The sequence below is a fragment of the Serinus canaria genome, chromosome 2, assembly GCF_022539315.1.
Source record: "Serinus canaria isolate serCan28SL12 chromosome 2, serCan2020, whole genome shotgun sequence".
NCBI classification, from domain to species: Eukaryota; Metazoa; Chordata; class Aves; order Passeriformes; family Fringillidae; genus Serinus; species Serinus canaria.
In genome coordinates, this window is record NC_066315.1 from 103,141,505 (window position 1) to 103,162,927 (window position 21,423).

The 21,423-nt window shown below is 36.8% G+C and overlaps 1 protein-coding gene across 3 annotated transcripts in view; it reads left to right on the top strand.

Moving 5' to 3' along the window:
- LPIN2 (lipin 2) overlaps nucleotides 1–21,423 on the top strand; it is a 43,975-nt gene that overhangs the window by 13,765 nt on the left and 8,787 nt on the right. For all 3 annotated transcript variants that reach the window (XM_050970732.1, XM_009102337.4, XM_050970731.1), the window contains exons 2-14: nucleotides 307–507; nucleotides 2,915–3,010; nucleotides 6,392–6,690; nucleotides 10,553–10,660; nucleotides 14,591–14,714; nucleotides 15,345–15,663; nucleotides 15,907–16,006; nucleotides 16,798–16,985; nucleotides 18,165–18,258; nucleotides 18,595–18,664; nucleotides 18,768–18,857; nucleotides 19,584–19,666; nucleotides 20,770–20,914. In XM_050970732.1, coding sequence (XP_050826689.1) covers nucleotides 316–507; nucleotides 2,915–3,010; nucleotides 6,392–6,690; nucleotides 10,553–10,660; nucleotides 14,591–14,714; nucleotides 15,345–15,663; nucleotides 15,907–16,006; nucleotides 16,798–16,985; nucleotides 18,165–18,258; nucleotides 18,595–18,664; nucleotides 18,768–18,857; nucleotides 19,584–19,666; nucleotides 20,770–20,914 — 1,908 coding nt within the window. In that variant the 5' untranslated portion in view covers nucleotides 307–315. The remainder of the gene's footprint in view (nucleotides 1–306; nucleotides 508–2,914; nucleotides 3,011–6,391; nucleotides 6,691–10,552; nucleotides 10,661–14,590; nucleotides 14,715–15,344; nucleotides 15,664–15,906; nucleotides 16,007–16,797; nucleotides 16,986–18,164; nucleotides 18,259–18,594; nucleotides 18,665–18,767; nucleotides 18,858–19,583; nucleotides 19,667–20,769; nucleotides 20,915–21,423) is intronic.

The window sequence follows — 21,423 nt, forward strand, 5'->3', positions numbered from 1 at the left end:
TTGAATGTAGACTTTGAGGTCTAAAAATTACATGCTTCAGAATTTTATTTGAAGTATTTAATTAGTCATAGATTCAAGTTGATAAAGCATTAGGAATAAGTTTTATAACTCTGGATACCTTTAATAATATAAGGGTTGCCTCAAAATTCTGTTGATTCTTGAAAACATTTGTATAAACCTTGTTACAATGGAATAATTGAAAACTGACATTGCTCATCTATAGAAATGGTTTTTTTAAAAAATCATTTCAAAAAACCTGCTGTGTTTTAAATTTACTTACTTTTTTTTGGTCTTTCTCTCCCTTAGTCTCAGACTATGAACTACGTGGGGCAACTTGCAGGACAAGTCCTGGTTACTGTGAAGGAGCTGTACAAAGGCATTAATCAGGCAACCCTTTCGGGATGCATCGATGTCATTGTGGTCCGGCAGCAGGATGGGACATACCAGTGTTCTCCTTTCCACGTCCGCTTCGGGAAGCTTGGTGTACTGCGCTCTAAAGAGAAAGTGGTAAGCTCAGAAAGTGGGTCAAAACAAAGTTTGGAGGACCAGTTCATTCCTTCCCCTTCCCCTGCCCCCCTGCTTCCTTCCTTCCTTCCTTCCCCTGCTCCCCACATTCCCAGTTAGCAGGCCAGTTTAGTCCAGAACAGTTGCTCATAAATGCTGTACAGGGTGGTGGTGTTAGGATGTAAAACAGAACTTCTTGTGGTAATCTAAGGACTCTGCAAAAATGCTGTGAAAGAAAAACTGTGACAACTCTAGGCCTATGCATAAAGACAAATACCAATATATAGACTTCACAGTTTAAAAATGTTTACATGGGGCTATTTGTTTGCTTATCCAAGTATGCTGGGAAAGAAATGCTTTATGTTATTTAACTGATTCCTGATGTAAGCAACTTTTTTTGGAATGTCTGAAGGACTGACAGAGCATATGTTAAGTGTTGGTGACCTGTTATAAATATTGCTCCTTGTAGCTATGCTCAGGGCTGATTTGCAGTGAAAAATGCAGTTATTAACATCCACAAGCAAGTGAAAACTGAGGCTGAAGCTTTGTTCCTTTGTGGGTGTGTTTGAAAGAGAACCTGTACAATTTCCCATCCAGCCATTCTGAGATGGTGCTACTCAAGCAGATTGTCTTTCCATCCCCTTCCCATAGGCTTATTTAATCCTGCCAAGAGAGTGAGTTGGGTTGGGTTGGCTGGAAAATGGAGCTGTTGCAGGGGGACTTTACTGTCAGTAAGGAATAATGTGTATGGCGTGTGAGCGAGCTACCAAAAGATGAATTGATTTAAGCAGGACACAAAACCTCAGGATTATATTCTGCTGTTTTAAGGAGTAAATGGTTATTGCAGAAAGCTACCCCTATCTTTATATTTTCATTGGAAAAAGAGAATAAAATGAAACTGAAAGAGCAGTTAGGTCAGGGCATTTTTTTGTAAAGGTCAATGGTTAGAGTTACATGCATTAAAGTTGTATGTTTGTCATAGTAACACAGGTGAGTAGCAAGTTTTGTATTTATTTTTTGTTTGATTTCCCACTTGTTAGTATTTATTTTCATGAGCTTGCTGATGACAATGAATTTATTTGCCTTAAGAATTTTGTAACAGATTACATTACAGTTTTCAACAGGCTACAAAAGAGGTGGTATAGCTGTACTTTTTCTGACATCTAGGCAAGCAAGATATGCTTACAACAAGAGTGTCTGAAAATAGAGGTTGTTAAATGTCTTTATACGCTTCTGAGTAGCTGAACCAAATTTGAGAGGTTTTTAGCTTCTGGATACCTCTAAAAAGCTGTTGAATAATAGAAACATCTACTTTTGGTACCTATTGTACTAGACTGTCAGTGTAATCCTCAGCTTTTGCTTGTGTAGATGACTGCTGCTTGTGCTTCCTCCATCATAGGAGTTACTGTTCATGCAGTTCTTTCAATAGTTAGTTGAGTGTTTGTTGCTGCATTGTGGATGCATTTTTCTCTGGCATGTTATGAGGCCAAGATCAGTTTGTAGTCCCAAGATGTGTGGGAGCACAAAGCCTGTGTATCCGTGCTTCAGCTTCAGGTATATGTGGAGGTCTCCAGAAACCAGTGTGAGGTATAGGTACTAAACTAAGACATGTTTGTATGTCTAAACCTGCATAAAGCAATGGTGAGGTTTTTTAAACTCATGTTGCTGAATTGGAAATACAAGAAAATATTTTAAAAATAAACAGTAGTGAAATAGATATGATTTTCAGATCAAAATCAGTCTGTTATTGTGGAGAAGAAGAAAAGTGATTATCTTAATGATTTGGGTATAGTTCCCATGCATGTTTGGTTATTTACCAGTACCAATACTGGGTTTTCTTGGCTAAAAAGTACTTTTTTAGTACAATAAAAAAATTGTTCTCTGATGAAAATGCTGTGGTTGCAGAAGGGTTGTGGTCCTAGGTCATCCCCCCATAAACTCATGAGCAGGAAAATCTGAAACACTAACTTGAGTTGCAGAAATGACTGGCAAGTCTCTTATCACTTTCAGACAAAGCCTGCCTCCAGGAGGCCTCCAGGTGGAACTTCTGGTGATCAGGATTCAGATTCATACCAAACCCCAATTCAGATTGAGATTTAAACATCTGAACAGTCTCAGTCATTTTTCCATCAAATAAAGACTATATCAATAATTGTATTAACAAGATTCAGTCTTTATATCAAGTGAATTGTTTTCTTATTTTTCTTGTGGGTGTTAGACTCTCTGCCTGGAGCATGATGTATTTTGCTGGTGAACAAATTAAAGACCATTACGACAGACTTGTGTCGTAAAGAGGAGAAAGGGACACCCTTTTACAGTGAAACAAAGTTTACTCTCAGAGCTAAGTGGACCATGAGGTCAGCACTTTCCCCACGATGAATTATTTACAATAAATTGTCTCTTTCCACAGATTGATATAGAAATTAATGGCGATGCTGTTGATCTGCATATGAAATTGGGTGACAATGGAGAAGCTTTCTTTGTGCAAGAAACCGAGGAGGAAAATGTAAGGACTTTGTGCTTCTTGATGGCTACAACGTAGTAATAACACAGTAAAGGGCTAAAAGTGCTTCATACAGTGTTGTCAATGTCCTTACTTCTGTGAAAGCTTGATTTTCTGTAACTGAATCTTAACATCTCTTTCATATGCTGCCAAGATGCTTGATGCTTTGTACAATTCTGCTGCCAGAAAGGATAAAATAACTAATTGTTTCCATTAATTAGAGCATTATTTGGAAGATGTGCTGAAGTTTTTTTTTTTGTTTTTTTTTTTTAGTTAATTCATTCTTGTTGACTGCAGTTATACTGATTGCCATGTCTTAGAGTAATTTTTGCTTTGAGTTATTACAGCTTGTGCCTCTACTAATAAAGGTAGTCTGGTTTTGGGGCATATTTTTAATTTGCCTTACAAATTTTAGCCTAGTTTTTCACAATTTTATTTATGAAACTTTCACCAGGTAACAGTAACTTCTTTGACCTGAGAATATATTTTGCAAGAATCTTTTGCAACTGGAAGCTGATGAGCCTCTGAAAAGCAGGAATAATGGTTCATTTTTACTCTGATTTCCTAAGGATATGAGAGATATGTAATCACAGTATTGGTCAGTCCTGAGCATTGCTTTTGATTGCTTTTGAGCCTGTTGACATTTTTCAGCAAGCCTGAAGGAAAGTAGTTCTAAATACAGAGTTCCAAAAGATTTAATGAAAAATAGTCAGAAAAGAGAGGAAAAAAGTTTTCTCAGAGAAGTAAAAGATAAAGTGTTAATTTCCTGTTTATTAGGAATCAGTCTTTCAAGGAAATGAGATTGATCCAGTTTTTAGTTCAGGGTGCTACTTGTTCACTTTGGGGGATCAGAGGAAGCTCTCATGTTGAAAGGAGTTAAATACAATTTAAAGTGGAAGGAAAAAATAAGCATTAAGACCCCAAATGAACTTGGGGTAGGGATTCATAACACCTACACAAGAGGAAGGTTGGGTTCTGTGTCAGTACACTGTGATTAAAATAAAAACTGAAAGCAGTTTTTTACAGATCTGGGCTGTGTCAGACATTGATGGGAACTGATCAGTCTCCTGACTTTCAGAAAGGAAGGGTGATAACCACTGCCTTTGTCCCCAGTAGAGTGTTTTAAAGGAGCTATTGCACTTCCATAGTACATTTTGATTTATAACAAGAGTGCCTTATCTGTGTATAATGTGTTCTTGAAAGCTGGCAATTCGTGCTGAAAATATAGATGAAATTTGTTACAAAGCAAAACTGAGTTGTTTTTACTGCTTGTAGGTGTTTCTTCCCCCTGCAACTGATCAACATCTTTGTTTGCCTCTTGAGGCTCTGCTTAAGGGATAAATCACAAACCTTTCATTGATTACTTTTTCTTGCCCCTTTGGGGGCATTCAGAAAGGTCCTTTAAGGGATCAGTCTTTGCATTTTTCACATCCTGACAATCAGAAGTAATACTACTCACCATATAAATACTACTATCAATGTAAATGAGGACAATTTTCCAGCCAGTTTTCTTTTAACTTTTCTTGAATGTTTTTTTTTACATTTATTTTGTTATTCTTGGTTACTGATCACTAATTGTGCAGAATATTAACTTCAGTTTAGGTGTAGGCATTTGATTTCAAGGTTTCTCATAATGCAAAATCTGTGTGTCGACAGTGTTGCATAAGGCTGTATTTTGTTCTCCTTTCTCTACTTCACTCTACTTTACAGCCAATGGAACAAAATTTGTTCTGTAACTCTTCATTCAATGAAAATTTGAATTTAAATAGAAGATAGGACTTAGAGCACATCAAAAGTAGTATCAGTGTTCTGGCTGTGTCTCATCAGTGTTCCTGACTAACCTTCTGCACAAGAGTCCAGTAAAATAACAGACATCTTGTAATTACTTCTATTCTCTACCATGAAACTGAGTTCCATAACTTTTTCTCTTCACTATGCAAATTCTATTCTCTTCTGCCTTTGTTCCATCTTGTCTTTGTCCCTACCCAGTGTGTTTCTTTCAGACTAGGTGTCAGTGTCTTTTCAGTGTCTTGTAATAAACCTCAGGCAGTCCATGGCTAAAGCTTTTCCTTCAAAGGGCAGTGGGTTGTAATTAGGTGAGGGTTAGTTGTTTGCATGTTGGTTTTAAGGTGAGTAAATTAGAGTTGACTTTTTCTTTTTGAAAGGTACTTTACATAAATACTGTCTGACATGTATTACATGACTGAAGGCACCTTTACAATTTTGTGGGTAACACTGAACTGAGAGGAGAGGTAGACAGGTCAGAAAAAAGAGCCACCACAGAGATCCAGCTTGGCAGGCTGGGAGACTGGACCAACAAGATTGACACCAAGGTTTAACCAAGATGCACATGCAATCTCACGTAAGGCTTGGAAGTGTGAGCTGGCATACACAGCAGTGCAGGCTGGGATCTGACTGGATGAAATGCAGTTCTGCATCACCTGGCCAGCAGCATGCCCTGGCTGCAGTGAAGGCAAATGTATCCCAGGTAGCATCAGCAGTAGCACAGCCAGCAGGTGAAGGGATGTGGGGCTGTCCTGCTCAGCTTGGTGTGTGTTAGATAAATCTGGAACACAGTTCTGGCCTTGCCAGTTCTGGAGTCGTAGAAAGTTGGAAGGAGCCCAATGGAGGGCTGGAGAAATTGAAATAGGAAAAAAAGTTGCTGGACCTTATTCTGTTGAGCCTAGAGAGGATTCAGGGGAATCTAACTACAGTCTTGCAGTACCTACAAGGTAGTTACAGAACAGAGACACTCTCTTCATGAAGCTGTCTAGTCATAAGATGCTGCAAAGGCATGGGGAAAATATCAGCTAGCTATAAGGAAATCCTTCTGTACAAAAGCAGGAATAGGTTGCCTAGAGAAGTGATAGACTCCCTCACTAGAAATGCTCGACCTTTGGCTTGACAAGGCCCTGGATAACCTAACCTGAGGCCCTGCTTTTGACAGAAGATTGGACCAGATGGTGTCCAGATGTCCCTTTCAACCTATACCTTCCCATGAATCTGTTTCAGAATAAACAGCAGTGGATTTAATTAGCCTTTTTGTTCATTAACACATTTAATAAGCCTGGAACTGGCATGCTCAGGGCAGATAACTTCAAAAACATTCCACTGACTGGATGTTTGCCTTGCTGGCAAAATCAGTTGTTTGTGTCTGAAAACTGTGAGAATACTAATGTGCATTTTTCTGAACTTTTTGTAATCATTCTTGTGATGAACTTGGTTCCTTTCTAGATATCATCTTCATACCATTGGGCATCTTTGTGTCTAAATATAGGTACAAGGATTAATCTGTAGCTGACAACTACCCTGTGTGCACAAAACAAAGCAGAAAAAAATAGCCTTTTCCTTTTTTTTTGTTGTTTTTTGTTTTTTTTTTCCTAGGAAAAAGTTCCTGCTTATTTGGCAACATCTCCAATACCCACTGAAGATCAGTTTTTTAAAGACACTGACAGTCATTTGAAATCAGGAGAAAATGAGAGGACATGTGCAAATTCAGAAATTCCACATTCTGGAGAAACAGAGACTGTATTCACCCCAGGTTCTGTGAAAAAGAAAAAAAGAAGAAGAAAGAAATACAAACAAGATAGCAGGAAAGAAGATCAGATCTCTTCTGCTGGGACTGAAGACATTTTTGAAATGGAAATAAGCTCAGATGATGAGAAAAGTGTACAGCCCCTAAGGTAAGCTCTTCAATAGTTACTGTTTTCACTGTTAGCACTGAACATTTAAAAGGTGACTTGTTCATTTCCTCCATGCCAAGTATTGCACAAGTTTTGGTAGGCTCTGCCTACCAAACACAAACAAACAAAACTCCAAACAGGTATCTTCCAAATCTTCACAGATTTGCCTTAAAATTGGGCCATTTTTTAATGAGCATGAAATGCAGTTAAGCCCGTTCTGGTGAAGAAGTGCTGCAATGATCTGTTGTGAGTGAGAAAGTTTCGATTTCTCTGATGAGGCAGAGTGATCTTCTGGTGTGTCTGGTAGCCTCTAGATAGACTGCAGTGTGGAATGCCTGTAGCACACCACATCTGAATTTGGCTTCTCTGTAACCTGAAGTTTACCATGGCAACTGAAAATTATATAAATGAATGTCCCTTCATGCTAGTAAGGAGAATTCTTTATATGTGAGTGAAGAAGGTGGAGAAGAAGGAATGAGGAAAAAAATCAATCCTGTATTTTGAGGTGGATAAACTCTTAGTAAAGGGGAGATTGTGCTAAAGTGGTAGCACATACTAATAGCTGAAGAGGTCTATAGGGCAAGATAGGGTAGGAAGGATTAAGGTTATAAATGAAAGCTAACAAGCATATAAATGCTTCAAATCCAGGAAAAGCCTATTCATCAGGGCTTGGTTTTCAAGCAAGTTAGGTGTTTCACTTGATGGCATTGTTGTTAGATGTAATACTGGCTGAATAAATTCAAGATCAGGTCTGGGAATTGAAAGAATGTTGTGGTGTAAGAGACTAAAATGCAACTGAAAAAACTCCTTCAGTATGGATCTTAAAAGGAGTCTCAAATTTAGTAAATACCAGACAAAAATGTTAGTGCAACAGAAAAACATGAATCTCTTATCATACATATGAGTAGTAGTATGCATCAAACAAAATCTGGATTTTAAAGTGGTTTTTTTTAGAGTGTCTGTGGCTTTCTTAGTTAATTTGCCTTATTTTATTAATGTCATATTTACACCACTGAATTGTCATTTAGATATTCACTGCTCTGTGTAAGTCTTGGCATTTTATTTGGTTTGAAATTTTTGGGTTATTTTCAGTTTAAGTAAAGGAAGACCTTTGCTTAGTCTTTAGCACGCAGTTATTAAGACAACAGTAAACTTGTCATAGTAAAAACCATCAAAAATAAAAGTAACAAATACAGGAAGAGAGAAAATATAACCCTATAATTGTTTATTTTTTATTTAACATGTCATTACAAATGTATGAAGTATTTAGCAATGTCATGTAATGGCTGTAATAATGGCTGCTTTCATCCAGTGTTTAGGATGCAGATTGCTATTCTAGCAATTATCTTACTTTATCTAGAGGTGAATAAAAATGGTGTGTTGGATCAGAATGTTGAATGTTTAGTCATAGCTAAACAGACCCCATGGTGTTTTCATCAAGTTTACTCTGTTTTTATTTTTTCTATTCTCTATAATGAAAGTTTGGCAAGGCTTTTTATTTCTAAACTTTTTTTTTTAATGTGTATAAGCAGAAACAGCAGTAGAAGTACATTATCAGACAGGGTGTTATAAAGCAAAAAGATGATGATTTTGTAAAAGAATGGTGTTTTCTTGTGAACAGCTAGTAAATGCAGGACTGAAACAATAAAACATTGTAATGGTGAAGGCCCAAATACTTTAGGTTTGTGGTTCTATGTCAGTTAGTCAAGCTTATATAAACTCATTTCAGTGGGCTACTAGGGCAGGAAATAAAATGCCTTGCAATAGGCATGCATTTGTTTTCTTCCCAGCTGAAGATATGGCTGTGAAAAAGTGTTTGTAAGTTTTCTCTTCAAACTCTGTGGGGGCGTAAGGTGGTATCGGTAGTTTTGTTTGAGATTATGTTGTTTTTTGGGTGGGTTTTTTTTTTTTTTTTTAGTTATAAATGTGTGGCTCTGAAAAGGAAGAAGAAAGATAAGAAATTAGAAACTTAACTGTTCTTAGGCATAGCTTCAGATTTCAAAGTGAAACTAGGAAAGGAAAGGGGAGGCTGATGTTTTAACAGGAAGGTCAAAATTCAGCCACAGGTGCCAGTATATAATGTCTTATCTCTTTGGTTTTTTATAAAGCAGAAAACAAGATGTTTCCTTTTTCTTGGGAAAATCTATTACCAAGTGTTCATCAGCTTTGTTCAAAGTATGTTCTTTGTCTTTTCCAGCTATGATTTAGATATGTTAGTAGTGCTAGACTTATATAAAATAATATTAGGAAAACTGAGATTACAGTATTACAACTCAGAAATAGAGGACATCATTTCTCCAGTGCTAAGGGTGTTAAAGGCTCAAACTGGTTATCTGTCTCTAAAATTGTATATATTTAGACTATATGTAAAGTGGACAACAATGAGAAGATGTGGTAGTGCTATTTATAAATGTTGCAGAATAAATAGCTTAGAGTTGATAGTGCAGCTTGAAGTTAGAAGTTGATGCATACTGATTTTTCCCCTTGTATTTTCAATAATCTTTGACTACATTTAGATATTTAACTTTTGTGTTTATTTTGATAAGTTTGATTTTTTGCATCTTTTGTATGAACCCTTCTTGTTGCTAATTTCCAGTGAATAAAATTTGTTCAGTACCAGCCACGTGTCATCCTGCCTCCCTCCCCACTGAAGTAATGATATTGAGGACCTCTTTAATATTTTTTTTGTGCTTATTTAGTTGTTCAATCATACTTTTTTTTCCTCCTGTGGAGATACTTAGTACTGCCAACAACGATAGCATGAAACATATTTCTGTCACACTTAGCTTAGTTTATGAATACAAAGGATGTACAGTCTGTGCAATTCTCATCTTAAGTCAGGCAGCATCATCAGGTTTCATAAGACTACTACTGCAGAATAAGAAGTGGAGCTGAAAAACCATTTTTAGACTTAAGCATTTACCATAACCTAGACTGACTTCCAAATGAAAGACTTGTGCAAATGGGGTAGATCACTGTAACTGCTTAGTGTCTAATTGAGTAGGAATGCAAATTCTAAATATTTACATTTTTGATAATAGCAGAATGTTTTATTTCTACCATCCATAAGAGAAATGAGCATTAGCATTCCAAAACAAATCCAGTGCAACTGTGCACTGGAATAAAAATAATTTTTTCTTTCACAATAATGGCTTAAAATAATTTCTATTGCATTTTGCACTCAAATTCCAGTCATGTCTTCTTTGTATTCTTATTTACTGTATAGCCATGATGCCCTTCATCTAACCTCAGACACTTTAGTTGTATCCTGAGAATAGGTATTTATTCAGTTAAATTCAGAAAGCTGTAAAAAGATCTGAAGTACTTTATGATGGTAATATTTCAAGGGGACTTTGTGTAAAATAGGGTCTTACTGTTGGTTGGGTGTGGGTCTGATGTAGATATTGAGTAGATTTCCCAGTGCAAAACAATCCCCACTGTTCAGAAAAGTGCATTATTTTATCCTTATTACAGTTGATGTTAATCTGTAAGCTCTTGGGTAAGTTGTGATGCTACTACCTACCCCTGGTTTCTTACTGTTTAAATTTGTCAAAACTAACCTCTCTAATTCCATTTTTCCAGTGATTGTAAAATTCACATAGTAAAGTTCACTGTGTAAAAATTTATGTTCATCTTTGTGTAGTAGATTTTAAAATTTGTAATATTTTCAAGTGTTAATAATAGTTTTTAAATACTTTTTAAAGTTACATAAGGTGTCTTGCAAACAACAAATCCTTTAAGCTATACACTCCTTACTTTTGCTCTTAGATTTTTTTTTTTAATAATATCTATGTAGTTTCTTTTACTGAATCAGTAACACAGATTTCTTATAGCTGAATTAATGTCTTATGTGTCTCCACAGAGGATCTTCAAATTCATCACCAAAGGGCGAAGAACAAAAAGAATCTTTGATTTATCATTCGAAAGACCATTACCCCTTATCTGATGGAGACTGGTCCCCTCTGGAGAAGTAAGCCACTTTGTAATGTCATCATTTGTGTAATGATGAGTAATTATGAAAAAAAAAATACTATGCCTTTTTACTGTTTTTCCCCCTCATCTGTAGAACTGCCAAACTTGCCCAACTTCTGTGATATCAAATGCAACACTTAATACTAATTTGAAACTTTGGGAAATTCACAAAATGTATTATTTCACTGTTAAAGAGAAAAAATAAAGTTAACAAGATTCCCTCAAGCTGAGAAGGGTATGGAAAGTTGGTATGTTCCCCATGATTCACCCTGGCATAAGTAATACTTGATCTGCAAGAACACAAAAGTGATGAGTATGTTAAGGTATATTTTACTGTGTGAAGTAATCCTAATTGCTCAAGGTAAAGCCAGATGCTGAAGTTGAATCACATTCTACTTCAGAACAGGGGATTTGCTGGAGTTCTGGTGTCTTTTTTTGTCTAGAGATTGTGAAATCATCATCACTTGACTGTGAAATCTTAAAAATGGCATAATACAACTTTCCAGTCAGTTTTCAGTGACAAGGCTCTTCTGTACATACATTCAGGTACATTCTTCAGTACATTTTGATGTTCATGCTATTCCTCTTGCATTTAATTTTTCAAGGCTCACACTTTGGATTTCACCACTCTAACCTTAATTTCTATATGCATAAGAAAGCATTTTGTGCATATGTGGTAGTATTTGAGGTAAATTTTGTACTTTTCCTGAACCTTGGACATACAGGAGAGGGCATATATGTCTGACATAGCATGCTAAGCAGTATCTTGATTCAGCTGAACTCTTTGGCAAGTGTCTAGTTGTACTGTTTTCAGTTTGATGGAGGAATCTGCCTCATAGCAGGTACATTCACAAGCTCAGTGAGGATTACTGGTCAGCCTTCCATGATGGCCATTGTTGCTTGTTATCTGCTCAGTGCACAGGTACATGTCCTTCTGCATCAATAGGTGGTGCAGAATGGAAGAGTTCAACCTTCAGCCAATATTTTTTGAAGTTGTATGATCTCTCAGCTTCAGGTGTTTGCAGGGCTGTGGCCTCAGTGGAGTCAGAATGTACCACACCATGCTTGGTGCCTGCTAATTCCCCCAGTGCATAGCTTGTTAATGAACAGAAGCAGTTGGACAGGAAATCCCATTATCATTCCTTTTTATGTTTTGGGCTGACAACCACATCCTCAATTACACTTAATGAGATGCAGTCCTGAAATGTTCCCCAAAGGTTTGTGGTTTGTGACTGAAAAGCAGTCACAGTGTTTGACCCTTAGGACTGACATGTTGCTGTATGGATTATTATCACCTAGATGACTGTAGCATGGAGGCTGATACTTATTTTTAGCTTATAAAACTCTGAGCTAACACGGACAAGCAGGTTATATCTGGGAGAGATAATTCATGCATCTCTTCTCATTTATGTGTTATGGGGCCAGTCTGCTCTGATAACTTGTTTGTGCCTCATGTGAGGAATTTGGGCTTTTCACAGTTCTGGGGTGGTTTTTAACAAAAAGCTACCCAGTCCAGGATTGCAGTTCAACAGAGAAATTGCCAATTTTCCTTTTTGTCTTTGGGGAAAATATTGGATCAGGGATTCTCTGACACAAGCCACCTAGGAGAAATTTTGCTTTAAATTGCTTCTACTAAGCCATCAAAGAAAGATTTTATCATGTAGCTATCGTACAGAAGAAGAGAAATGGGAGGTTTTAATAACCTCCTTTTTGCTGATCTGAAAAAGCTAACTAACTTGCAGTTCATTTGGTTGTCTTGCTCTTCAGAACCCTTGCAGGGAGCTCAAGGAAGAAAATAGCACAAGTCCTTTCCATGGGGACACTTCTGTTTGCCATACTCAGTGTAATGAGATGGAAAGCACAGCTATTAACTATTTGATACCTGATGCCATCAGTATTCTTCCTCTTGGCAATGTTGGCACAGCTAGGTCACTATTACAAGCATGGGCATTGTGGTTGAACACTTCTGCCTGAGAGTGACAGTGAATAACATACCTTGAGGGAAATAGAATAGACTTAGGGTCCCAAAGCCCTGAAATAGTCAATCTTTTGCAGGATCTGCTGAATATTAAGAATTAGACTTAGAAACAGGTTAATATTTTGTATATTAAATATTGTGTATAGCTTCCAGGTGACTTGTGGTGTAGGTGGAATAAATTATTTGACATGTAGGGAGAGTTAGTTCATGTTCTTGTACATGTATTTTCATCCGTGTGTCACTTTAAACAAGCCCCTCTAACAGGACAGAAAGTGTCATTCCTGTATAACATTGTTAATGGAGAACTGAGGGGGAAAATACCAGTTTTCTTTTTGTGTCCATGGGTGATGAAGGCTGGAAGTCAACTGAGTTGACAACTCACCATTGTAGAGATGTTTAAATGTCCTGATATCTTGGATTTTTAGGATGTCCTCTCAGAGCAATAGGAGGGATTCTTACTGTCTGGATTGTGATTTGTGTAATGTCTATTTTTGCAGTCTGAATTGCGATCGCAGTTTAGTCCTGTATAATACTACAAAACCTGAGTTCCTCAAACCTTCAGAAAGTTTGATATATGGTGCTGAATTAGGTAATCCTTGCAAGAGTTTTGTATGGGAAAAAAATCCATAAATTAAATACCTGTAGGGAGTTACTTTAAAATTTTCAGTATTAAATCATTGAACAACCCAAATTGGAAGTGACCCAAAAGTTCATCTGGCCCAAGCTTTCATGGGAGAGGGAGCCTCAAAGAGATTGTCTAGCACCCAGATCAGTCACAAATTACAAGTGCAGCAAGTGCAAAGACAAGTGTGCAGTCATATGCTGGGATGACACCACCCAAAAGCTGAACACAAGCTGGGATCTGTGTTTTTGGGAGCAGCCTTGCTGACCTGGGGGGACAACAAGCTGAGCCTGAGGCAGCAGAGCACGGCTGCAGCAACAGAGGCAAACTGGATCCTGGGCCGCATCCACAGGGCATTAGTGGCAGACACAGAGATGTGATGATGCCTCTCCTTTTAGTGCTGGTCAGGCCACACATGGAGGGCTGTGTCCAGCTTTGGTCCCTACAGTTTAAATTCAGATACTGAGGTTTGTTTATATAAATCCAAACCATAATATGTTATGAACGTCAAAGTAAAAAGAGCACCATTTCTATAATATGGAATATAATTGCCCTATTCAAGGAAGGATAGACAAAACTTTGAGTTTCCTTTAATCTCTAACATCCTAAGTGCTAAATGATTTCGAAATGGCTCCTTTCTAGCATTTTGTAGGGTGTTCTTCTGGCTAAAAAGTAATCTTGACTGAAGTAAATTTTACAAGTCTGTTTCTGATTTATGGATAATAACCACTGTAGGAAAAACAGGATGGATTTTAAAGGTCATTTAGTCCTAACACATCTGAAGGAAGTTTCCAAGTTATCTCCTTTTCCTTTCCTAAGTTATCTTCTGAATGTTTTTTTCTCTGCATTGGGAATTGATGTTGTTCTGTGCACTTGTGGGTTATGTTTGCAGCACTTTTTTTATTCAAGTCTCTGTATAGCGAGCTGAAATGCTATATTTTTGCAGAGCTAAGGAATTTAAAACTATTTTCTGTCTTACTTTTTGATGAACTTTTTAGTTTTGTTCTTCTTCTGTTTGAAAAATGGAACATGGGCTGAAGAGAGAGCTATTCCTGCACTGCAGATGCAGTGGAGGAATCTGTTTTGTGTGATCACTATGTAAGTCCTTTAATGTCTTTAATGTGATTTTGGTTTTAACCTAATTTCTCACCGTTTGAAAACCCTGCTGGGCTTCTTGCCATGTTGCCAAATAATTGAAGCTCTGTTAAGCTGTTGAAAACTCTACCAACAGTAGCTGGACAACAAATGCATTAATGCATTTTAAACACTGGCTTTCTTTTTTCTCTTTTTTTTTTTTTTTTTTTTTTTCACTCTTACTGATTTGGTAGCCCTTTCTCTGAGCAAGTCTGCCCTAAAAGTGATTCAGAACTAGAAGTTAAGCCTGCTGAGAGCTTGCTCAGATCTGAATCTCACATGGAATGGACATGGGGAGGATTCCCAGAGTCAACCAAGGTAAATGTCTTTATTGTCTCTAACTTTGTAACGGTCTTTTGGCATATTTAAGACTTTCTTTGGGGAGGGTTGGAAATCTGTTGGTGTTGTTCAAATGCAGCTGGAATGGGGAAGTAGCAGCCCCTAGTGGCAAGTAGACAGAGTCAGCTTTGTTGAGTTCAAAAGTTGCTCAACAAAGTAATCCCAGAAACCAGCAGTGAAAGTCTGAAATTTTTGAATTTTTAGTCAGAACCTGAAGGAAACAATTTATGAAGTTAATTTTCTTTATTGTAGAGTAAGTTCTGTTTCATTCTAGAGGAACCGTAGCCTTGCTAAGAGTATATTTGGTATCTAACAGAGGCCCTGGTAAATCCACACTTAAACTTTCTCTTTGCTGAGGTTTGATCAAGTCAGTTCTTTCTCTATGTCAGTTTCTTTACTGAACATGTAAATAAGCTCCTATGAAAGTTCTTTTGCAGGGAACTTTGCTAATATGGTGAGACACGTTTTCTGTTGCTACAGTACTTGTTTAAATTGTTTTCTGGTTTCCTTGTGTGATGAGAACTTGTACCATGAGTACAAATTTAATGTTTAGAATGGAATAACACAAATGGCTGGAGTGAAAGGATTGACTAGACTTTTGTTTTTCAGATAAGTAAGAAAGAAAAACTGGAACATTGCAGAACAGCTACCATTACTCCATCAGAGAAGACTCATTTTAGGGTTATCCTTAGCTCTGATGAAGTTGAAGACGACGATGATGTGAAAGATTCTGTCTGTACAGTACTGAAACCTGAGCCAAGAACTCATCCTCTCCTTAAGCAGATGGATGTTAAAGACTCTCTTGCTTCTGCAATCGTAGAACCGCAAGTTCCCTTGCCAATGGATGGTGATCAGCCCAGAATATTGATGGATCCTTTACCTGAAACAAAACCAACAGCAAAAACTGACTCTCCTTCAAAAAAGAAAGGTATGCAATAAAGCTCTTGATTCTTACCCTCAGTGTGATCTACCAAACTTGAGGTCGTAGTGGAAAACGTGTAAATGTGCCTTTTCAGTTTTTCCTACTTTAAAGTTTTATCTGACTAAAATTATAATGAAAACTCTGGAACTTAAAAATCATACAAATGAGTGTGAATCTTCCATGATTATGTTTGTATTTAATGTGTCTGGGTAACTTCATCTTAATAATCTTAATTGTTAAAATTAACAGGGGTGCACAAGCGAAGTCATCATCAAGGCCCTGATGATATTTACTTGGATGACCTAAAGGCTTTGGAACCTGAAGTTGCAGCACTCTACTTTCCCAAAAGGTAATTTTGAAGTAAAATGCTGTAAATCTGGGTAATTCTGCAATTGCATGACCTGCGTCATTACATGTATTATTTATGTGCCAGTTCTGATAAAAAGAATTGGACTTCAGGTTTTGGGGCTTTTGTGAAGTATTCAGTACTTATCTCATTGTGAAAATTCTAATTTGACAAGAAACACATTGAAAGATCACATGGGAGGGGACAACCGAGAGTTTTCCACTTTGTGGAACTTGTATGTTCTGCAGACATAGAGACAGTATGTTTAAACTACTTTTGTACCAGTACTCTTGTTCAGCCATATTGTAAACTTTTCAGTGGATTAAACTAGTGACTCCAGCCTTAAATGACAATGTGATTTTTTTTTTTAAAGGTCATATTTCTTTTCTATTGTACATTTTACAACACACAGTGTTCTAAAAACACTAAAAGCCCTTTTTTCTTTTTTCTTACTTTACAACTTTCTGGTAAAGATTGAGGACCACAGTATTATTTTGCAGAAGTAGAACATAGAGGATGTTTTCTTCGTTTAAATCCAATTTAGGCGAGAAATGCTGCATTTATTGCCAAATTGAGGGGGATGTTAGGAGAACTGGAATCAGTCTGCCAATATTATGAAGGGCTGGTGTGGCTGTGTGTGTCTGGGCTTTTTGTTAGGTTGGTTTTAAATTTATATTGTGAAATTACTTAAGAATTCCAAAGCAAGATTTTTTGGGGGGAGTAATCATATAGTGTGTTCTGTAACCTAAGATCTACATTTTTTTGCAAGTAAAATACTTTTCACTTTTCTTTAGTGATTCTGATCCTGGCTTCAGGCAGTGGACAGAGTCAGATACCCTTTCTGGTTCCCAGTCACCCCAGTCAGTGGGAAGTGCTGCTGCTGATAGTGGTACAGAGTGCATGTCTGATTCTGCTATGGACTTGCCTGATGTTACACTTTCACTTTGTGGAGGGCTCAATGAAAATGGAGAGATTTCTAAAGGTATGTGAAAGACTAAAGGAGAAAGAGGAATTGAGCTCAGGCAGCTAAAGTGGCTTGAATGCTCAGATTTCCTCCTTACAAAACTTTGGCTTATTAACTATTCTCACATTGAGAAAAAGGGATAGAAAGTCTCTCATTTTCCTAAAATTCTCAAGCATTTTCCAAGAAGAGATAGCAGAGTTGAACTTCATATTAATCAAGGACACTTGATGTCTTGAGAAGCTTTCTGTCTCCTTTTTTTGTACTATATATTTATCTGACCAACTACAATAATTTCTGGTTGCCAGTCCTTGCTTAGTCCTATGTAAATCTTAACAATTCATCTTCTTTCCAATTGCCTGACAATTTTTCTTCTTTTTCAGTTTTTTTTTCAACCCCTTTGTGGGAGAAAAAAACCCCTTTGTGTTGGACTATGTTTTCTGCTCTACTTCTATCCCAAATGATAGTTTACCTCTAGATTTTTACTAGGTGATTTTTCTCTCTTAATGCTTTAGTCTGTTTACTATTAAAGTCGTATGTATTTTTGAAGGAGCTTTTAGGAGCATAAAATCTTCAAGGTCATATACTGCAGTGTCTTAACACTACTTTTTTAAATGGTCATCCAGTCTCTAATAGATTAAGTGACATTTGGGTGCTTATTAGTAAAAACTCAGGACTGGTCTTGTGGTAACATGATAGCAGTACTGGATTTGATTGGAAAGAGGGATGTCTTGATTGCAGGGATCTTACTGAATCATGGATTTCTGCAAACATATATGAAAACTAGTTGTGAAAAGGCTACTTAGTGAAAGTAGTTTTCCAAACCTGAAAAGCTGGCATCACCCTCCCTTCTTTTTCTAGTGTAGAATGTAGGCCCCTTACCTGCAGTCATAATTTTGGAAGAAAATTTTCCTAGACAAGCATGGCTTTCTTTTTCCAGCCTTTGAACTGAATTAGTTCCTCCTTATCCTTCCTCTTCTAATTTTCTAATGCTCTTTACTGTGACTGTTGAAGTGATTCAAGGCTTTTTCTGTAGGGAAGAGGTAGGCCTTGACAGGTGGGCCTCAATTGGCACATCTTTAGTGATGCTGCAAGATCAGCAATCTGAAATGACAGAAGGGGTTTTCCTAGATGTAAACTAATCAAAAATCTTGATATTTTATGTTATTACTTTCTAATTAAAATCTCTTTCTATTGCAGAAAAATTCATGGAACATATCATTACTTATCATGAATTTGCTGAAAACCCTGGACTCATAGACAATCCTAATTTGGTAATACGGATTTATAACAGGTAAATTCTCTGTGTTTTGTAATTAGGTTATAGAAAATGCCATTTCAGATCTGGTGTCTGAAGTGAGCATGTTTCTCAGCTTCCATTGCAGTTTGTGTATGAATCTGTTTGAACCAAAGATTTGCATTAAATTTAGCTTTAGCTTAAGTGAGATTTTTTTTTCCTGTAATTACCACTGATGTTGAATTGTATATATTAAAATTCCTCTGCTTGCAGAAAGTGTTAGTGGTTGGTAGCAAATACGTGTTTTCATCAACACAAGGGCAAGTTTTTCATGCTGATATTTATTGATCTGTAGATTTTGTAGTATCTTACCAATAACATGTTTTAAAACAGGTATTATAACTGGGCATTGGCTGCTCCGATGATTCTGAGTTTGCAGGTGTTTCAGAAGAGTTTGCCTAAGGTAAATAGATAAATGCATACTTTCTTTGAAAAGTTTGTATGTAGTAACACCTGATTATCTCTTTGTTTTTCTATACTAATTAAAAACATGTCTAATTTTTCAGGCTACTGTAGAGTCTTGGGTCAAAGAAAAGATGCCAAAGAAGTCTGGAAGGTGGTGGTTCTGGCGCAAGAAAGAAAGCATGACTAAGCAGGTGGCTGAGACCTACTGGGTTTTTTTTTTCTGTTAGATGTTAAAAGATAAAAAAATAGTTATTTGTCAGAAGTACCTCAAAACACTGCTTGTATAGCTCAGTGTCAGTGATGGCCAGCTGATGCTGCAGCAGCTGTAGCTGCATCTGTTTATTTAGCCTCAAATGCTGCATCACTGCCTGGTGCTTTAGTTGCGTCAACAAAATTTATTGTATCCACCTATTGCACATTAATCTTAGAATTCTTTCTTTTAAGCCATAAGCAGTTATCACAGCTACTCTTCAGTCACTGCAGTATGTTTTAGAAATGTACACACAAATAAGTAAGTAGGTGCTGCACTGCACAATACTTAAGCTGAGACCCCCTATTTTAGACTAAATTAAGCTTTCTAAACCTTGAGTATGGGCCCTCAACTTACTTCCCCACAGAAGAGTGATTTATAAGCTCAGAGGTTGACAGCTCCTTTTAATGCTAAATTTATCATGTTAAACTAGCAGTTCCCAATTTCTGGCACACACAGAGTTTTGTTTCCTGAAATAAGAAAAAGCTTTAATAGAGAATTTCTTTATAAGCATCCTTTTTTAAAATAACTTTTAGAAATTATTATGCAGAATGGTGATTCTGAGACTTAATATAGTTTATGTACCTAGTTTGGTAGGTATTTTTAACTTGGATTTGTTTAAAATGCCTAAAATGTCAATATATTCTTTATTATCATGTTGCTTTAGATACCAGAGGCAAAAGAGGGGAAAACCGAGACGCAAAGAGCAAATGAACTGCCAGCAACTATAAAAGAGCAAGTTAATAGTAGGTGTGTTCCTGTCTGAAGACTTATCTGTGGACTGAATAGTGCCTTTTTCCTTTTTTTTTCTTTTTTTGAATGAAGAATTCAGTGTTATGTACTGTGGGGAAAAAACATGTAAGCTATTGAAGAGGAACCAGATGTGTATAGCAAACAACTCAGCAAAATAATGTGGCAGCAAACATTGTAGGAACTACAAATACACTACAATTATTTCCTAAATGCTGTTGTGTTTATTTCTTAAATCATAACAGAAGTGACAGAACAAATACATACATGGTAACCTTTATCAGTAGGCCACTGCTCTGTAAATACATTGATACTGTTTCTGATACACTTTGTAATATTTTTTTTTCTTTTGTGAAGGCCTAATATTGTATTAATAATTTGAACCATGTGGAATTTTTTGTAACATTAAATAATTGAAACAATAAAATAGTATTCATCGCAGTGCACATGTTGCCCGAGTTGTGGTAGACAGCTATCGGTGCTTAAAAGCACAAAATTCTCCCATTCCAGGGTATTTATTATGCATATGCATATTCCTGCATGATTTTGCAAAGGTACTTGGAAATGTTGGTTTCTTAAAGGTTTAAAGAACTAAATATATTGTGATTTAATACTTCAGAGAAACTAAACACTGCTTTTAATCTTGAAATCTCTAATGAGCAGGAAAAGTAAGTCAGTGAATAACCTTAAAAGGTGAGCTACTCCACTAACACCCACAGTTTAAATGCCATAGTAACTGAGGCAGCTTTTTTTAAAAACGAAGCACTGCTACCCATTTAGTGTCCCTTTTCATCTGCAGTTTACCTAATTCATCAACACAGTATTAGTGACCACTTGACACTGTGTCTCTACTAAACCCATTGTGTATGGAGCCAGCTGAGAATAGTCATGTTCAGAGCTCAACTAGTACTGGCATTCCAAGTCTTACTTGCTTACTGGCATTCACTGGCTTTATCTGGGCATTCACTAGACCATAGACTTCCTTAATTTGTGCTATCAGGTAGCAGCAAATCCTCAGCAGAAATTACTCTGGCATAAGCATCTTACTCCGTTAAAGAAGGATTTTATGTAGCTTACATTTATTCTGGTTGATGTCACGTTAGGCCTCCAGAGGATGATTCTTCTAGTGATGAAGCATCCCAGGAGTTGAAGGAATCCCTGAAAATGGATTCTGCCCCAGCAGAGCATCCACCCCATGGGAACGTTACATCTTACAAGAAGTCACTTAGACTGTCTTCAGACCAGATAGTAAGTGACATGCCTGTTTTGTGCGTAGGATGATTCCAAATCCTTAAAAAAAATTAAAAAAAAAAATTTCTTTTAAAAGAAATTTAACATGTGTTTGTGTGCAAGGGTAGGCAGCTGTAGGGAAATTCTGATAATTTTTTCTGTTGTTTTTTTTTTTAAGAATCTGTTTGAATTAAAAAATAGTAATTTCTTATTAAGTTCTATAATCAGATTTCTATGTTAAGATGTTTCCAGAAAAGTGGCATTGTTTGCTTCTGCAGTTTGGATATCCTGGGATCTGCACATCTGTGTAATAGCATACATTTAAATTGGTGTGCAGTTTATTCACTGTGGTCTAACCTAACTTAAAAGTTAGTTCTGCTACTGTCTAAGTGTACGATTTTCATCAGAGAAGAATGTTGAAGAAAGCATCCACTAAGCAGAAGATACTGTTGTATCCTATGGCAAACTGAGAGTTCAGCTTGACAGGGCTGCAAATCTGTTGTAGGAGCAAGAATTAAAGTGGCAGA